Source organism: Cricetulus griseus, chromosome 4 (assembly GCF_003668045.3).
Source record: "Cricetulus griseus strain 17A/GY chromosome 4, alternate assembly CriGri-PICRH-1.0, whole genome shotgun sequence".
Lineage (NCBI taxonomy): Eukaryota > Metazoa > Chordata > Mammalia > Rodentia > Cricetidae > Cricetulus > Cricetulus griseus.
In genome coordinates this window covers 223136625-223155748 of record NC_048597.1, presented here as the reverse complement: position 1 = coordinate 223155748, position 19124 = coordinate 223136625, and the positions used below count along the sequence as shown (strand labels likewise).

Here is a 19124-nt window from a genome sequence, read left to right as displayed (position 1 = left end):
GTGCTACCTCCTGAAGTCAGAAAGTTGAAAAGCTGCTGGGTTAACAGGGTCATCACAGGTCACCCATACGGAGACTGTGCTCCAGCCATGACTGCTGCAGGTGACGTGTAGCTTCGGTAACAGTGGCCCTCGCACCTGGGAGGCAGTGTGCATAGCGCCACGGAAGCAACCAATTGTCATAACCTCAGTCTAGCCTGTCCTAAGAGGGATTGCTCAGTTGATACTTCTCATCCCCAAGGCAACCTGACAACAGGAGGGATCTGGCAACTGTCAGTGAGTCAAACCCCAGTGATGCCCACAGCAACTCAGCTCATTTGAAGCCAGCATGGAAAGGAAGCTTAAACAAAAGCTCTTCCTTGGTTCTCAGCAGAGTCTGACTCAGGCAGGTGTCTCTGGGTTGCCACCACTTGACCTGTGCGCTTCTTTGGCAAGTCTCTGTCTCTTCTACAATGAAGACTTCAAAAGAAAATTTCATCTCTTCTATCCATTGCCTATGTTTTGGTTTGATTTGATTCTATTTATTTATTTATTTATTTATTTATTTATTGCTGTTGTTTGAGATAGAGTCTCCTGTAGATGCAGCTGGTTGGCTCAGGGATCTGACTGTCCCTGTCTGCCCAGGCTGTATTACAAGGGCAGGTCACCACACACAGCTTTTTTTTTTTTTTTCCTTTGTGAATTCTAAGGGATCTGACTCAGGTCTTCATGCTCCCAAGGCAAATGTTTTACTGAGTGAGCTGTCACTCTACCCTCTCAAATGATTATTCTTATAACGGTTGAGCCAAATACCTGATTGATAATGTAGCAGAATGATTCAAGAAACGAGAACAAAAATAATGGGATTGTAAAGGATTTGATCCCTATGGTGTTTTCCATCAATCAAAAACTACCATGTCTCATCAAAAGCACGGTGGGACCTGAGCTGTGGCTATCAAGTTTCCTGTGATTGCCTAGTAGAAAAAAGCGACTAAACAACAAACCCATTCTTTGCTATACATTCTTTTTCATTTTTTTTAGGTGTTGAATAAGACAGGCCATTTCTAGTTTCTTCTATTGTTAAGCTAAATTTCCAGTTGAATCCCAGTTCACATCTTAAAAATGTGTCGGTATCATCTATAGAGAAAGAGCTGACAGAAAAAGAACCGCCACTCATGCACAGTGCTGACACGGCTCTTTATTTCACAAAATACAACTTATTTCAAGCATCACTTTAGGAGCATTTTATGGGGACAATTTCTAGAAGGCAACAAGAATCAGATCATGCACAGAGCCCCCACCACCAGGGAGTTTGACGTAATTCAGAAAGTGAAGTGAAAATACCCTTGAGGAGTGGAGATAGTGAAAGACCGTGCACTCTACAATGAAAATGTTCCGTGTGCACTACGCAGTACACATTGTTTCTCAAAATTAAAATGTCATGCATTAGTGATACAGTTTGAGGTGGCGATCATAAATCCAACACATGGGTAAAACTCTCAGCACACAGCCTTCATTCTACACCCTCATCTCTGAATCCTGTCTCAGTCAAAGAAAACCCTCTAGGCATAAATCTAAGATGGTAGCCATGGAGAGTTGTAATCACCTACTTCCGTGAACAGTGGAGGAGTGCCATGGGAAGATCTCTGATCCCAGAGTCTCTGCTAAGAGAGACCACCAAAGAAGTCGAAGAGATACTTCAGAGTTGAGAAAGAGAATGCTGTACAGTCGCAGACTCTAGCTAATCCTATTCTCTACCCAGCCAAGAGTGAAAATAAGAAATGCATTCCCAAATCTAAAAGAGGGACAGAGAGCCACACATACGTGCAGCGTTTGTTCCCACTCAGCGGCGTTTTTGGAAAAGCAGGTTAGTACTCGTTTATCTCTGATCGAAAGGGCACACTACACAGTGTGTGGTTCTTATCCCAATCTCTAACTCAGATAGAGTAGGACAGATAATGATTCATTTTAACTCCTGGGGTGGGCGGGGGGCTTCAGCCCAAATAAAAATACATCTTTAGGCAGTAAGAATTTTGCATAGTCTCTTTCTCTCGGTGTGTGTGTGTGTGTGTGTGTGTGTGTGTGTGTGTGTGTGTGTGTTTGACATGTTTTAGGCACCCTGAACATTTGTAGTAGAAACACCACAATTGTATTTTTCCAGGCCTGGCTGAGGGGCTACTAGACTCTTACATGTCCTTTTTCTGGAAAAGCATCAGTAAGGCTTGGACCATTGTTTCTCAGATTTTACTGTGCATAAGGCTCACTGACTGGGTTTATTAAAACTTGGGATGCTAGAACCAGAGCTTCTGATTCAGATGGGTTGGGGTAAGGCTGGAGAGTGTGAATCTTTAGTGAGTTCCTTGGTGATGCTTTTGCTGTGAAGTTCATTGCTGTAAGCTCCAAGCTGTGTGTTTCTATGCTCTTTAAGGAGCAATGGGAACTTACAATCCAATATCCATCCACATGGCACTGACTAAAGTCTCATTGGGGTTGTTTCTGGGGATAATATTTGACGGAGTAATTTTTTATTACTTCCACTTTCTCTATTCTACAACCAGCAGCATCAGGCAGCCAAAGAACCCTTAGGACAACTTGCTTAGTATTTTGGCTTTCTGGTGGGAATGGGAATGTTTGCTAATCTCACCAGAAGGATTGTTATCTACCTAGTATACCTCCAGATGCACTGGATCTGGGTCCCTTCCCAGGACAGGACTGGTGCCTCTCGGGGAATGAAAGCCAAGGCTACATATCTCTCCCCAGGCTTTCTATCTCATCTAGCAGAAAGTCCATGTCTTCCCGGCCTACTTGAGGGCTGATGACCACTTGGCGGAAGAAGTTGACCTTCCCTCGGTGGGGCTGGTAGCCTACCATGAGGCTTCCCTTCTTCATCATTCTCTCCTTAATGGCTGGGGCCACCTGCAAGGGGGAAGAGGGCACAATTAAAACCAAGTATCGTAGAACTTCAACCCACCTTTAGTCAACTGGTGCAGATCTCAGTCGTGTCCTCCAGGCTGAGTTGTGTTAGTTTACCTTCATGGTACCACAAGGAGCTGCTGGCAGCATGTCCATTTACAGATGAGGAAATCAAGCACATGAGAGTCTTCCAGTTCTGTCTGTTGCTGGGATTAAATACCTTACTCAAAAGCAATTTAGTGTAGGAAGGAGTTCACTTCAGTTTACAGATTACAGTACAGCATCAACAGGACTTGAAGCACATACCGTGGGAAGACACTGCTTGCTGTCCCTCCCTTATATAGCCTAGGACCATCTGCCCAGGGAATGTTGCTGCCCACAGTGGGCTGGCATCTCCTACGTCAAGTAACAACCAGGATACTCTTTCCACAGACATAGTCAATATGATCTGGGAAATCTCTCAAGTGAAACTCCCTTCTCAAATGACCCCAGGCTACGTCAAATTGTCAGTTTTAGTTACCAGGACATAGAGCCCCATACTGAACCCAAAACTTGCATTTCAGCTATTCTGGCTGGCTAATGAGCTCTCAGGATCTGTCTGTCTCTGCCCCCTAATGCTGTGGTTATAGGTGCACATGGCTGAACCTAGCTTGAATTCTGTAGATGATTCTTGGTGAGGATGGTTTATAGATTGGTGATGGGCCCTTGGGTCATCATTCCTACACTTAAGAGAAGCCTTAAGATTTGAAGCATTTGAAAATCTTCCATCTATGGACAAGAAAATAAAACAAAATCCCTTCCCATCAAAGATGAGGAAATAAAAAGAATATAACTGTGCAAATACAATGGGAAAGTACTTAAATGTAAACTGTAAACATTATGTATGAGAATGTTACATGACTATGCACCAGGGATTTTTAGGTTTCTATGCTTTAGCTTATTAACCCTCAGGGACTCAAGTAGAGGCCTTCTCTCCTCATATGGATGTGGATTATCATCATATATGTTTGTGGGTGCTCACACATGCAACATGAACTTCTTCTCAGTCATATTGTACTGCATGCACTTAAGATGTCCCCATTTGGTCACCAGGTAATATGAAACCATGGTCTAACTCAGGCTTTGTGACAAAGTCATGTTTTTATTTTTTTTTCTGTTCGAACCAATGGTCACTGGCCTCCTGTCTTTAAACTGAGGCTTTGAAGGAAATCCCACCACGGTGCCAGCAATGACCAACATTACCAAGGCCTTGCTCACAAGGGCCACGTGTCCATCAAGGAGAGCCACAGGGCATCCAATTCAGAGCTTGCAGCCTGTGGTCCTAAGGAGGATTTGGGGACAGCCTCACACCCGTTCCCTCCACTTCCAGTTCCACAGCACAGAAGCAGCTCTGACTCTGAGGATTTTAAATTTAAAGCAGCCAGGCTCTTGGCTTCAGCCTCATTTGCATGTCTGTGCCGCTCACTTTCAGCCCTTTGCTTCCATTTTCCTCTCAAAAAAGGGCATCCCCTGCTCCACCTGTGGAAGCATTCAGGACTTGAGGCCAACTTCTGACATTCCAGGGGCTCAGTGAAGCTATTATCAAAATGAACCTGTCAGGCTGCCATGGTTTATAAGCAAACCAGAAATAATTTGCTTAAACCTTTTTCACGTTTTATTTATTTATTTTTTGGGGGGGAGGGCAGGGTGTGTGGCACTACCACATGCATGAAGGTCAGAGGACAATTGGTAAGAGTCCTTTTCCCCATCCACTAACCAGCTTAGGTCGCCAGCCATCGCAGCAAGCACCTTTGCCCACGGAGGCAACTTGCCAGCCCCAGAAATATTTTCTAATGCCACAAACTGCAAACATAAGAAGGTATGTTTTAATAGAAACATGTTTTGGAAGTTCAAATTCCTGCTCTTGTGTCTGGCACAAAAGTATACAAGCTTCCGCAGCCAAAAGCTCCCAAAGTGAGAAAGAAACTTCAGAAGTTCAAGTTGGTTACAGGTTCTCTGAGATTACAAAGAAGTAATAAAATGTCCCTGGCCTCAGAGAGTGAGCTGAGGGAAGGTTGGACAGTGTGCAGCAGGGAATTTATTAACCTTTCCGTGAACTCGAAGATATTTCCTACAAGTGGTGACTACTATGCACACAGTAAAGGCCTCCTCTCTCTAAAAACACCAAGGAGGTAAGAAAGTCCTGAGGAACCCCAAAGCCAACAACCTATTGAATCTCTGGCACTAATCACCATTTCAATGGTAGCAATTATTACCACTAACAAATATTTTGCCAGTTCTTTGGGCTTCACCCTGCTCATTTCAGACTAATTTGAAAGAACCCATGTTTATAGTGTAAAGACCCAGAATGTTTTCACTAACAGTCAGATTATCACCTTTAAAACACCAGACATTTTCTGTTTATAAGGCTGCAAGACAAGTTCCGATACTGGGCAATTCCGATGTTGTCTTTTTGCTGGCAACAGCAGAGAAACAGGTCTAATCTGGCGGGGTGGAATATTCACAGGGGAAAGAAAATATGCACAAACTAAATGTAAGTACACAAGTCTCTCGCCTACACGGAGCATGCATGGTGGAAAGCAATTTGGCAAGGTTGGGATTGCTTTCCAGCTCTCAATTATCTTACAGCAGCATTTCCCTCAAATTGTAAATCAAGTTCTTTCCTTGTGCCTCAGTGAGCTTGGTTCCTGAATCTTAAGTGGAGGAAGATCCTGACATTTCTATTTCATTGCACAGATTCCCTCCCCATCTTTCCATAGGATTTCTGTTTCCTGTCTTCAATTACATTCCGGTAATGACTTGGTCATTTCAACGGCATTCTGTTGTCATCCTGATACAACACTTGGTAGCACTGAGTATTTAAAAGGTGCTTCAACAGAAGGGCACACAAAATAAAATGACTCTCTCCGACCAAGTGGAGCCGTTGGATAAGCAACTGGCCTGGCAGCACCTCAGCCTTTGATAAAGAACAATGGTCATGCCCAGAAACTGTCTTTCTTTTGAAAATGTGTCTGTACTCAATGTTAACAGGGATGTATCCCGGGGTGGATACATGCACACCTGTAATCTCAACACTCAGGAGATGGAGGATGAGGATCAAGAGTTCAAGGCTTACCTAGGCTACGTGAGATCCTGTCTCAAAAAAAAAAAAAAAAATCAAAACAAGAGGCCTGGAAAGGTGGCTCAGAAGTGAACAGAACTCACTTCCTTACAGAGAACCCAGGTTTGTTTCCTGACACCCACATGACTGCTCACAACCACCTGGGACCCCAGGTCCAGGGAGACCTGATGTCCCCTTTTGACTCTTCCTACCTCCATACATTAATTCATAGCAGACATACCCACATAGATTTTTAAAAACAAACCTTAAACAAACCTACAATTGATGGCCTCTCACAAAGGAAATATTTGCTTTCTCCAATGGAGTCTCACTGACTATACAAACAACACAGGCCCCATGCCCAGCAGTAGATATCAAACACAAAATGGACTCAATGGTATTTCTGGAATTTTTTTCTCATATGCTTTGTCTGGTCATTTTTTAAAAACTGCACATATATATGCATATATATATGTCATTGCATATATACGTTTGTGTGTGTGTGTGTGTGTGTGTGTGTGTGTGTGTGTTTTCTATAGGAAAAGTCAGACATCAAGGGTATGGGGTGTTGTCATGACAGCCTCCCTACAATGTCTTTTAATATTTTGTCAAACTATTACTTATGCAATGGGCAGTACAAAGGACAGGTCATTGCACCCAGAATCTGTTAAACACCCCTGTTAGGAACTACATCATTCATCTCTTAAAATGAATATACTTTAAGTCAATTTTAATTTGTGCCTGCCCCCACCACCACTTTTGTTTTCCCTGTATGAGCATCTCTTGAGATCTGAATCTTTGGAAGTGCTGAGAAAACCACAACTTCACTGATTCTGTCTCCCCAAAGCATCTGCTGCATCCCGCTGTTTGGAGACAGCCTTTGCCCCTTAGTGGTTTTAGACATGGAATGAATCTCACTCCTCATGTATGCCGCGACTGCACCATCTTCCATTCAGGCTCCAACTTTTCTCCAGTCTAGACAATGTGAGCTTATTTGTTCCTTTGGGAAGTTGAACTGTCATTGGTTACCTTAACAGTGTTTACAATAATTTTAAAGATACAGATCACCTGACTTCAGACTCCCATCAGAGTTGCTGGTGTCAGATTTGGATGGATATGCCTGATGGTCTGTAAATTTACCAAGGAGCTCAATGATCTTTGTATGAGTTGGGGAAGCACTGAATGACGAAATCTTCTTTCTGGAGTGCCTGCCGAGGCAGCAGTGGAGCAGATGGTGTGGGGAGGGCATTCTGGGCAGGAAACGCGATCTTGGGAGAGCTGGGGAGCGTGATGAGCTTCTCTTCCTCTTGTATTGCTTATGTCAGTTTTCCACCAGAAAACTTTCAAGGTCAACGACCTTTGGAGAAGTTAGCCAAGTTGTCAGTGGTAAAACTTGATAAAGTGTGCAAAACACTAACCATGCCCCCAGAAAACAACGATCATTTTCGTGTTGAATGCTTGAAGAGTCAATTTTCGCCTTTCAATGTATGTTCTGCCCACACCTCAACATCTCACTTGCTTCAGTTTTTTACTTGTCTTACTCCTTTGTACAGTGTACTCTCCCTGCTACCCCTGCCCCATAATTTAGAGTTGAAATCTATCTGTGTAAGTCTCTCAAGCTTAAATGATATAAAATTGGTGATCTGTAGCCCATGAAATCACATGCAGCTAAAAGATCAATTCAGCTTGGCAGAACACGGAGACAGCTACATGTCCTTTGGACACGCCTTCTCCAACTATGAATATTTTTAGCTTAATTTCTCTCTAGAGTACCTCTGAAAAGTCAGAATAAAGTGTGCCACTTAGTAAAACTGTCCCATTCATGTTTTTTCGAACACAAGTGAGCAGGTACCAAAATGAGGAGTTTAGCGTTTTGGTGACCGAAGGAAGCAGTTAGCTTCACTGGTGGTGTTTACACCGCAGAGACAACTATGGCAGATGTTCCAATAAACCTAATGTCAGCCATATATTTGAGGCCAGCTGAAATGAACAGTCATAAAGACAAACCAAACTGAACTGAAAGCTTTAGCTGAGGAATGGACACAATAAACATTTTACACCCTCCATAAAGCAAAGCTTAATACTCCACCATGTCCCTGAAGCCAGTTGAGCTAATAGCAACTGAAGAGCTGTTTTGGGTCAACACCCACATTTCAGCCCATGTTCAGAGATCTCCTTTGTGCGCCAAGAAGCGAGGCATACCTCAGCAAACTCTAGCAGAGGCAGAAGCTGTGGTACAGGAGCTGTGAAAGCATGTGAAGGGCTGAGGTAAATGGCCATGTGCTGACCACAAACACCACAAGGATCTGAGATCAGTTAGATATCAGCATCCACGGGAACACCAAAAGCAGTGGGTGTGCCTGCAATCTCAGAACATGGGAGGCAGAGGCAAGAGGATCCCTGCAGCTTGGTAGCAGGCTGGTCTTGTAAAGTTGGTGAGCTCCACATTTAGTGAGAGAACCGACCTCAAAAAATAAAGTGCGGGATGATATCCAGTATTGACTTCTGGCTATTCACACACACACACACACACACACACACACACACACGAGGGGGGGACAGAGGAAGGACAAACCAAACCATTTAAGATTGCTGCAATGACCATGGAGTGCTACTTGCATTTAGTGTCCCCAAGATCACAGACATTAAATAACCCATATGCCTCAAATGAATGTTGAATTTCCTTGTTCAGCACCACTTTTCTGTAGTCGTGTGATGCCCCGACATCTGTGAGTCTGTCCTGTTTCTTCCCTGGGTCACTAACCTTACTGTGGTCCAGAGAAAATAACTAAATTTAAGGTTCAGCAGCAGAAGAGGGAAGTTAAGAGTTGAAAAGGTTGTTCATGTTTCTCGAGGATTCTTAAAATGATCACCCAGAAATGATCACTTCTCTGGAGAGTGAGCAAACAAGAGTACATTCCCATTTCTCTCTGGATCCTATGGACAATGGCCCCTATCTCTGCATCCTTCATCTGGCTATCTTAGCAGAGAAAAGGGCCTTCCTCCCTGAACTGATGCTTGATACAGTAAGTGGGTGAGTGACACAATGGGTAGCCACACAAGGACAGCATTCAAACCTCACCAGTAGAGCCAGGGATGTAGCTCAGTGACCGGATGCTTGCCTTGGATGTATAGAGCCCTGGGTTGCACCCCCAGGGAAGCAAGCAAACCTCAGCGGTGGAAGGACCATTTGAGGAGCTTGCTAAGGAGGATGAAGATGCTGAGTTGTCTTCTCACAGATTGTCTCAGGGCAACTTTCTCTGAGAATGGCACCTGCCTCCATCTCTTGGCATGAAGTAACCATGTGATGAGATTTTGGTGACTGATTTATTCTGTGCCAACAAGCTTCTAACAGCAACTGAGGCTCTTTGGGGCGTTAAATGTAATGTCTCTGCCTAGTAACTTTGGAACAAACCTGGGGCCATTTAGATGACATGCTCATACCATGATCCAAAATAAACTCTCCCTTGCTTAAGTTGCTTTTTTCCAAGTTCCTGACCCACACAGTAGAGAGCAGAAAAGAACCATTAAAAATGGCAACACTCATGGCAAGCGGCTCCCAGGAAAAGGTGCCTGCCACCAAGCCCGATGACTTGAGTTCAATCCCAGGGACCAGCAGGGGACAGCGGGAGAACAGACTGCTACAAGTTGTTCTCTGATTTCCATCCATGCATTGTGGCAACTGTGGACAAATATGCACATGCACACAAACACATAAATAAATCTGATAAAAATTAAAAAAAATAAAATGGCTACAATAAGCTGGGTGGTGGTGGCTCACACCTTTAATCCCAGCACTAGGGAGTCAGAGGCAGGCAGATCTCTATGAATTTGAGGCTAGCCTGATCTACAGAGCCAGGACAGGCTCTAAAGCTACACAAAGAAATTCTATCTCAAAAGAAAGAAAGAAAGAAAGAAAGAAAGAAAGAAAGAGAGAGAGAGAGAGAGAGAGAGAAAGAGAGAGAAAGAAAAAGAGAAAGAAAGAAAACATATGAAACAGAAATTGCACCTGGAAAATTAATTTTAGGTTTTTGTTTTTGTTTTAAAAGTTTTATAATTTCCATCTTCAAGTACTATCTTTTCTTTAAGTTAGCTCTTCATCATATAATAATATATAGTATTTATAATGATCATATGTAGTATATAAATTTTTTAGATTATCGTAATAAAGTCATTTGGACTGAAGAGTGGCCAATTTCTTGCCTCTGGTTCTACTCTTTAGGTGAGGGAATGCTTTCACTACTGCTTTCTGTGTTGATGATGGCAGAGTTCTAGATGGTGTCTTCGTTCACTGCCCTTCCATTTATCACACACACACACACACACACACACACACACACACACACACACACACACAATTCTACAGCCTACAATAAACACATTTAGTGTTTTTCTTTGTGAGAACTGTAATGCCTATGTCTCCCCCCATTGCTGCACAGACCAGAGCCACGTTAATTCCTCAGACATTGCAGGAGCTCCTCATTTGTCACACATGGAGAGAAGCTTCTCACATTTAACACACATTAACCCGACACATCACCTAAGCAGACCTCAGCATGTACTGCAGTGACCGGTCTGCCGCCTGTCGGGTTTGAAGGTCACTAAACGTGTATGTTGTAAGTCAAAATTTCTAAGGCTCTCATTCTTTCTTCATCTGTGAAGTGGGAAACATAACTTTGGATTAGGTTTTTATAATGTATCAGAAGAAGGTAGAAAAATGATGAAAATCTCACTTTAAGGACTGCCTTTAAAAAAAAAAAAACTTGGCTTCTAAAATAATGGATTCTACTGAATGAAGCCCTAAAAATGGAATCTGGGTGGGACGGCGTATGCAACACAGGCTGGGTGATCCAACTCTCCAGACAGTGCCCCCAAATTGCTTCAACCTGGGTGATTGGGTTATTGCAAAGATTCCAGAAATAACCCTCTCATGTTTTAACACATCTCTGACCCAGTTTGGGAGAGTACCTTTAATGTCTCTTTCTGCTTCACTCACCTCCAGGACCATTGGTCAGACAAATCTGCATTTCACAGACCACTTTCATCTCTGGGCTCACAAAGGGGTCAGTTTTTCTTTCCAAAGGAAATTGAAACTTCTATCACCAGGCAGCATTTCAGGAGATCCTACTTTCTCTTTTATAACCACAGCAAACAGAAAGCAGAGATATGGAGCAACAGACATGTCTCAGCACAGCACACTGATTGGGGTAAAAGGGAAAAGCCATCACTCGACCTGAGTTTACCTGTGCTTGAATTATTCACAGGTCCTAGGTTCCCACTCTAGAAGGAAATACAGAAGCCTACAGCAAATGGGGTGAGGCTGGGTTGCTGGAATGAAACACACAGGGACAGCCCGGGCAGAGAGGAGAGGGAGAGAGAGGGGAGACCTTACAAGGAGTGAGAACTCTGAGAGTGGGGCTTGGGAGATGGCTAGGGGCAAAGTGCTTGCTGTTCAAGCAGAAGGCCCTGGGTTCAATCCCCAGGACCTCCATAAGGATGGGACTGGGGGAGTGTGCTTGTAATGGGGAAGGCAGAGGCAAGAGAATCCCTCCCAGTGCAGGGGAGGCAGAGGCAGAGGCAGAGGCAGGATCCCTGAGATTTTCCAGCTAGCCAACCTAGCTAAATTGGAGATCTCCAGACTTTGTGAGAGACTTTATTTCAGAAAGTAGTGTGGAGAAGTGATTAAGGAAATTCTCTTTATATTTGGAATGGTAGAAAATTGGTGTGTTCTGCACTGGTCTGTGAGGTCCCTGAAACTGTGCATCACAGCTTTGTCCCACATGGACAAAGATTAGCAAATAAAATTCAAGTGCTCCCTGTTGCATGAAGATGCTCCTGGGAAATATGGTGGTAGATCTTGTGACTGACAGGAGTTTTCACCTTCTCCCAAGCCATGAACTCATAGGTTGCTCTGTGTTCTCTTGAATGCTTTCTCTCTTGAATAGTGGGGCACAAGTGTGCCCAGGAGCTGTGGTAGTATTCAGCTTTCCATTACTGTGACAAAGTCCTTGGGGTGGTACTCTTTCCAAAATACTGACACCCCCTCCCCACATCTCACCCTCTTGGGCAAAATAATGACCCAGGTCTTTAAGAACCACACTCTTTCTATGGACAACAGGAAACACTATCAAATCTCTCCTGTTAACTAAATATAGGTGTGAGCACTTACCCCAGAAACAATGTGAACAGAACAGGAAATGGTGTCTACAGCAACATATGCTGGTAAGCTCAAAGAGACACAGTACCACCATACAGAGAGGGTACTGCAGCTTGAATGAGAAATGTCCCCACTGGCTCATGTGTTTGAGACTGTCCCCAGTTGGGAGAGGTTATGGACTGTTTAGAAAGTGGAGTCTTGCTGGAAGATGACGTATGTCACTGGACATACTTTACAGCCTGGCCCCACTTCCTGCTCTCTGTCTCTATTTCCTGTGTGTAGAGAGAGAGAGATGCAATCTCTTGCTCCCTGCTCCCACCTCACCTCCCTCAGAGCTGCCATGGACTCTCTCTTTGGAAGCATAAACCAAAGTTAACTTTATCTTCTATACATTGCTGTAGGTCATGGTGTTTTATTACAGCAATGGAACAGCAATTATTACAGCAGGCATCATCTGTAGGGTAGGCAAGGATACATGGAAGTGACAGAGGTTTTTATTCACTCAAGTAAACACAGAGGGAAGAACCTGAGAGGTGACAACACCCATTAATCTACCAACAGTGGTTTTTAAGGAGTGTTATTGGAGCCAGGCCTCAGGTCATCCTGTGAAGTACTTCTGGAATGTACAGGTAGTATTGTCTTTACATGGAGATGGCACAGAAGGCTTGACTTCAGAATCCAGTCATTGAAAACCTGGAGTCCTGCAATCACTAAGACCTTAGGTCTGGAAATTCAGCAAGTTGACCTACCTACGGGAACTCCCATGTTAAATGACTGTGGACAGCAAGTAGGCACAAGGTTTTCACCATCAGTACTTTCATGGGGGGCATGGAAAAGAGCCTGAGGCTCATCTTTGGACAGTGAAGAAACAGGAGGGCAGACACTTTGTGTGGGAAGTAGCATTCTCCTTCTACTTTCTACCCTGCCCATCAGGCTTCCTATGGTTGGGAATGCTGCCAAATAGAAATAGCACCCCAGGTGGGGTATGAGGGAGAAAACCAGCATTGAAATGATTGGGTTATTGGGAAAAGATGAGCTAGATTTATCATGATTTCAGAAGCGTTTTCTATAAAAGGGGTGATATGTTTTTTGGTGTTCTTAGTGGCCCTCAATGCAGGGGAGTAGAAATGAAATAGTATGAGATTTTTAAAGATTTATTTATGTGTCTCTGTGTGCATGTGTGTATAGGCTGTGTGTGCAAAAGTGCCTGCAGAGGCCAGAAGAGGGTGTTGGGTCCCCTAGAGCAGAGTTAAAGTTTGTTGTGAGCCAACCAATGTGGGTGCTGGGAACTGAACTTGGGTCCTCTGGAAGACAAGCAAGCACTGCTCTCATCCACTGAGCCATATCTCCAGACCTCTGAAATACAACAAGTAGGGCAGAAGAGTCCTGAGACTGAACGTGGGGAAAGAAGTTCCCACTCTCAACCCTCATAGGCTTTTTGTGGTGAGCACATGACCTGTGCTTTGGAATGGGTGTGTGATGACTTTCAGGCCCTCCTGAGTTTGTCTTGCCCCTCAGATGGGGCTTCTCACTCATTTGACAGGGCTGAGTCAAATGAGTCATATGACAAGCAGGTTATGAGACAAATGAATCTGAATCAGGCTCTGCTCTGTTTGTGATGACAGACAGATCACAGCTGTAAGCAAGCCATGTTCCCACCTAGGATGTTAACATCTAAGCTCTCGGATGGTCTGAAACTTCTTTCCAAAGATAAGCTTCTGGACCTTAAGCACCACACCACACCACACACACACACACACACACACACACACACACACACACACACACACTCCCTCTCTTTTACATGCAAAGATGTACACCCACACAGACACACACAGAAACAGACACACAACACACATTCACACACAGACACACACAGAAACAGACACAAAAAACACAGACACACATACTCACTTTCACAACACTCTTACACACATACTCACACACATACACACACAGACACACACAAACACACACACACTCACACAGACACACCGCACGCACTCTCACACACACTCTCACACACACACTCACACACACAGACACACAGAAACACACACACACACACACACACACACACACACACACACAGATACACAGCCACACAGACACACACAGACACACAGTCAGATAGATAGACGAACACATACAGACACATAGTCAGACACTCACAGATACACAAACACACAGATACACAATCACACACAGATACACAATCACACACACACACACACACACACACACACGCACGCACGCACGCACGCACGCACGCACGCACGCACGCACGCACACAAAACTGTCTCCTTAACTACTGCCAGCCATGAATCAACTATGCATAGGCCTGTCAAGATGATGATGTGTCAGCTGAGTAAGAAAGAGAGAAGGGGAGGAGAGAGAAAATGTGGAATTAAATTGAATTGGAAGCACACACTCTTATTCATTCTGGCAAGTGACAAAATCACATCAATTCATACATCTCTTTGGACATTTTTTTTTTTTTTTGCAAAAAAAGTCTTCAAATCCAATTTCTCCTGAAAAGACATCCTCTGTTATATTTTCTGAATCAAATGAATGTGTGGGTATTAAAAAAATGTATTATCAGTTGCTTTGAAAGGAAGGTTCTAGACATGAAATGTGGACAAAATATTCAAACAATGTTCAGGATTTAATCATTTCCACCAATTTATCTCTTTTAAAAAAGATATATGTGCCTTTGTGTCCCTGTGTGTGTGTATATATATGCCACATAAGTGCATGTGACCTCAGAGGCCGGAAGAGGGTGTTAGCTCCCCGTGGACCTGGAGTTGCAGGCAGTTGTGAGCCCCTGACACAGGTGCTGGCCCTTGGCAAGATCAACACTGAGCCATCTCTCCAGTCCCAGATTTATTCTATTTTATATCTCCCCCCCACAACCTATTTGTCCTTTCTATCTAAAATCTGAATTTCATACTTGTCACGACCGTGGCCTGCAGTTGGGACTGACTGTCTCCATTACAGAATCAGATTGAGTCCGTCCCTGATTCCCGGCAGCAGCTAGGTCGCTGGGGTCACTAATGATGGGTCACTCCAAACTTCCTGCCAATCACACAAAACCATTCTATGATTTAAAAATGCTTCCTGTCAAGAGCCACCTCAAAAATATCTACAAGGACGGCCTACCAAATGCTCAGGAACATGCAGACTTCATTACTCACCTGTAAACATAAAACAGGGATGGGGAAAGGGAAGTCAGCCAGGGAGGGTCGGGGCGTGTGTCTTCCTACCTTCCCCAGGACCCAAACAACAGCATGGAGGCTATGATTGATTTGGAACGCCATCTAGTGAAGGATAAAGGGAAGTGCAGAGATGTAGAGAAAAATTCCAAACGCAATCCTGATGCAATTGTTTTATGCCTTCCCGTGGAACTATATTAGCTATCTCTAAAAATTACCACAAGTCTGACTTGATGGTGCCTGCCCGATATCTCAGCTACTCAGGAGGGTCACAAGGTCAAGGTAAGCCTGGTAAGTGAGTTCAAGGTAAGTGAGTTCAAGGCCTGAGTGGGCAACTTTGGGAGACCTTGTCTAAAATAAAAAATTCACAATCAAATAAGCAGCCAAATAATAAAATGTAGGGATGTGATTTGATAGCAAAAAAGCACTTTCTCGGGACTTACAAGGTAGCAGCTTCAATCCCTATTACTGCCCCCACCCCAGCAAAAATGATGGTGTGAGATGTGGGTGCATGCATATGTGTGTGCACACACACGAGTGTGTGTGTACGTGTGTATGTGCCTGCGCATGTGTGAGTGCATGAATGCGTGTGTGTGTGTGTGTGTGTGTGTGTGTGTGTGTGTGTGTGTGTGTGTGATGCACAGGGTACAGATAGAGTTCAGAAGACACACCTTTTGTTTGACACGGGCTCTCTCATTGGTCTGGAATTCTACATGTGAGCCAGGTAAGGGGCCTGCAGACTCACCCACCACTGCCTCCCATCCCACAGCACTGGGATTCCAGGCACAGGCAAGTCACCCAGATTTTTACAGGGTTCTAAATGCAGATCCTCATACTCGTTCGACAAGAGCGTCCCTGGCTGAGCCCTTTACACACCCCTGCCCGCCAGCCCTGCGAGTTTTGAAGTCACAAATGATTCACAAAGCACAATGGCATCAGCACAGACCAGATTCAATTCATTATCCTACATGCCTCTTGGGATGGGTAGACCAGCAAGCTCCCTGGCTTAGTACCCTTGTGCTGGCTTCTCTGAGATTGGAGTCAGCATGGCTATAATTTCCTCCCAAAGAGAAGTCTGTCCCTGTGTTGTGAATGATACCTAGGGGTCTGAGAAGCCAAACACCAAGGTGCAGGGATTTGAGACAAACATCTGCCAGCCATGGTGTTTGTCAGCTAAGTGGTCGATGTGTAAGAGGTCCTAGCTATCACAAAATTAAAAATTGCCTCACCTCAAAAGTTTTTATCACAAGAATATCGGTACCAGCAGCACCTACTTTGCAGTGTTCTGAACTCAAAGGGCACTCAATAAAAACAACGCTGTTCAATAACTCGAGGTGGCAGCTAAAGTTTCTAACCTGGAGAGAGAGCTGAATATAATTCAACTATTCCATTTTGATTTTTTTCTGTATAATGTTGACTCTCACCTAGGGCTAGGCAAGTGGGCCAGGCTGGCTGGCCATTGAGCTCCAGGGATCTCTGCTTCCTCGCTTACCAGCGCGCACAGTGTGCCGGGCTGTTTTGAAGTGGGTGTGGGAATCAATCAGGTTCTCAGGCTTGCAAATTGAGCATCTTACTGACTGACCCCTCTCCCCAGGTCATCCAACTCCAGCCAGGACTATTTGATTTCCTGTGTTGCTAGGTCATCCTTTTTGTATGAAGCAAGCAAGGGTCCGTGGGTCTCAGAGTCTCAACCAGAGCTTCCAGAAAGCAACAGTTTCTTTCTAAACTTTGGTCTTTCTTGCTCTATTCAGAAGACTAAGAGAAAGCTGGTGTCTCTCTTGCTTCCTTCTTTCTCCAGTGCTAATTGGATATTGTCTTTAATTAGGGCCACATTTTCTACTCCAGTCTCACTTTTAGCAACAAGTAAGTCTTGGGGCACTTCTAGAAGTCAGCATTTCAGACCAACAGAAACACCACACCCTGAACTCGGTGGTAGGAGACCTGCCAATGGTGCTTTCCTTACCATTGTGGTCCTCTAAATGACAGAGCATGACGATTGGCCACCAATTCCTAAACTGCTAGGAAACACCCAGGAAGATGCTAGGGCAGGTGGGATGGTTTGTTCAGTGGCTCTGAATTCTGTGGTCCACTCTCCTGAGCTTCATCTGGTCACCTGGGGTAGAGTACCCAATGAAGCATGCCACTGCCCAGGAGAAAGGCTGAAACCACGCGACAGCCACTATGATATAAAAGGAAATGGGCTAAACACCATCACTGAAGAATACAGTGCAGTGGTGGAGAACTGTGACAGTGGTTAGGCCCATTTGGTGACATGGTTAATCAATCTTCATTGTCAACCTGGCTGAATTTGGAGTCACCTGGGAGGCACACCTCTGTGGGGACATTTCCCAAATCGATTGAGTCATTGAGGGAAGACTCAGCCTAAACATGGTGGCAGCACCTCATGGGTTTGGATCCTGCGGTGAATAAAAGGAGAAAACCAACTGCAAGCATCGGCCATGGTCCTTCCCTTCCAGGCCTCCTCTGACAGGGAGGCTACGCATTCCTGTCACCATAGTCTGTCATTCCTTCCCCTCCATGATGGACTCTACTCCCACAAGCCCCTCTCCTGACAACAAGTTTGTTTGTCACATTTGGTCACAGCAATGAGAAAGACAATCAGCATTCCAGGTGGGAGACCATTATGCTTTAGACAAAGGTTTGACATGGTTTGACACAACTCTGTCTTATGGGAAATTTACTCTTTTCAGGCTCACATTCAGGACTTGCAAGTAACTCCTAACCCATCTTTCTCATCCTTCAGCATAAATTATCCCATAATACTCCCCCACTCCTGCTCTGTCATGCTGTAGTAAGTAGGAGAGTAGGGTTGAAAATTTCAGTCAGAAGAATACATAAGTAGGGCTGGTTTGCCCAGGGGAGTCCTGATTTATACGTGATCCTGCTGCATCCGATTCATTTCGAAAGGGTTCTGAGTTGGGCCATTGGTACACTGTGTGTTTTAAAATTTGTTTTCATGGTTTCATTGTATGCCTGTATGAGTGTGGGTGTGTGCACTTGAGTGCAGTGCCTGTGGAGTCCAGAAGAGGGCACTGGATCCCCTGGAGCTGGTGTTACAGATAGTTGTGAGCTGCTCGATATCAGGGGCTTGGCATTCAACATAGGTTCTCTGCAAGAGCAGTGCTTACTCTGAGCTTCTGAGCCCAGTCTCCAGCCCCAGTCCTCACCTTACAGATGCTCCAGTGATCGGTGGAGTGGAAAAGCAGCCATCTACCCTGCGGGCGTCTGCTAGCCCACCTCACTGTTGGCCTCCCTCCTTTCATAGTTCCTAAATTACAATTCCACTTGTTGCTCACAGGTGTATCTGTGTGAAATGACACAGCGTGTGACTACCAACTGATGCTTCCAGATTCTGAAAAGGCCTCTAGGTGAGTGTCTGTCTGTCCTTCCCTTTCCATTCTCCCCACAGCCAATCTTTAAACACAACTGTGAAAACTGATTATGAAACCGGCACAACACACACATAACACACAGTCCATAAGCATCTCAGGGTTTCATGATGACTGAAACTTGCGGGAACTATTTTATTTTTAATCTGACTATAAAGTTTCAAATTCAGGGCTGGAGAGATGGCTCCTCGATTAAGAGCACCTATTGCTCTTTCAGAGGACCTGAGTTCAGTTCCCAGAATCCAGACAATCTGTTCACTACCTCCTCTAACACCAACTCCAGGGGATCTTCCACCCTCCCAGCCTCCCTGGGCACCTATGCGCGCGCGCGCGCGCGCACACACACACACACACAC

At 44.6% G+C, this 19124-nt stretch overlaps 1 protein-coding gene across 1 annotated transcript in view; it reads right to left on the bottom strand.

The window, feature by feature from the left end:
* Positions 1-2021: 2021 nt before the first annotated feature.
* The window catches only part of Gadl1 (glutamate decarboxylase like 1), a 152197-nt gene continuing 135094 nt past the window's right edge, over positions 2022-19124 (bottom strand). Inside the window, exon 14 of the mRNA XM_027415316.2 lies at positions 2022-2892. Coding sequence (XP_027271117.1) covers positions 2719-2892 — 174 coding nt within the window. The 3' untranslated portion in view covers positions 2022-2718. The remainder of the gene's footprint in view (positions 2893-19124) is intronic.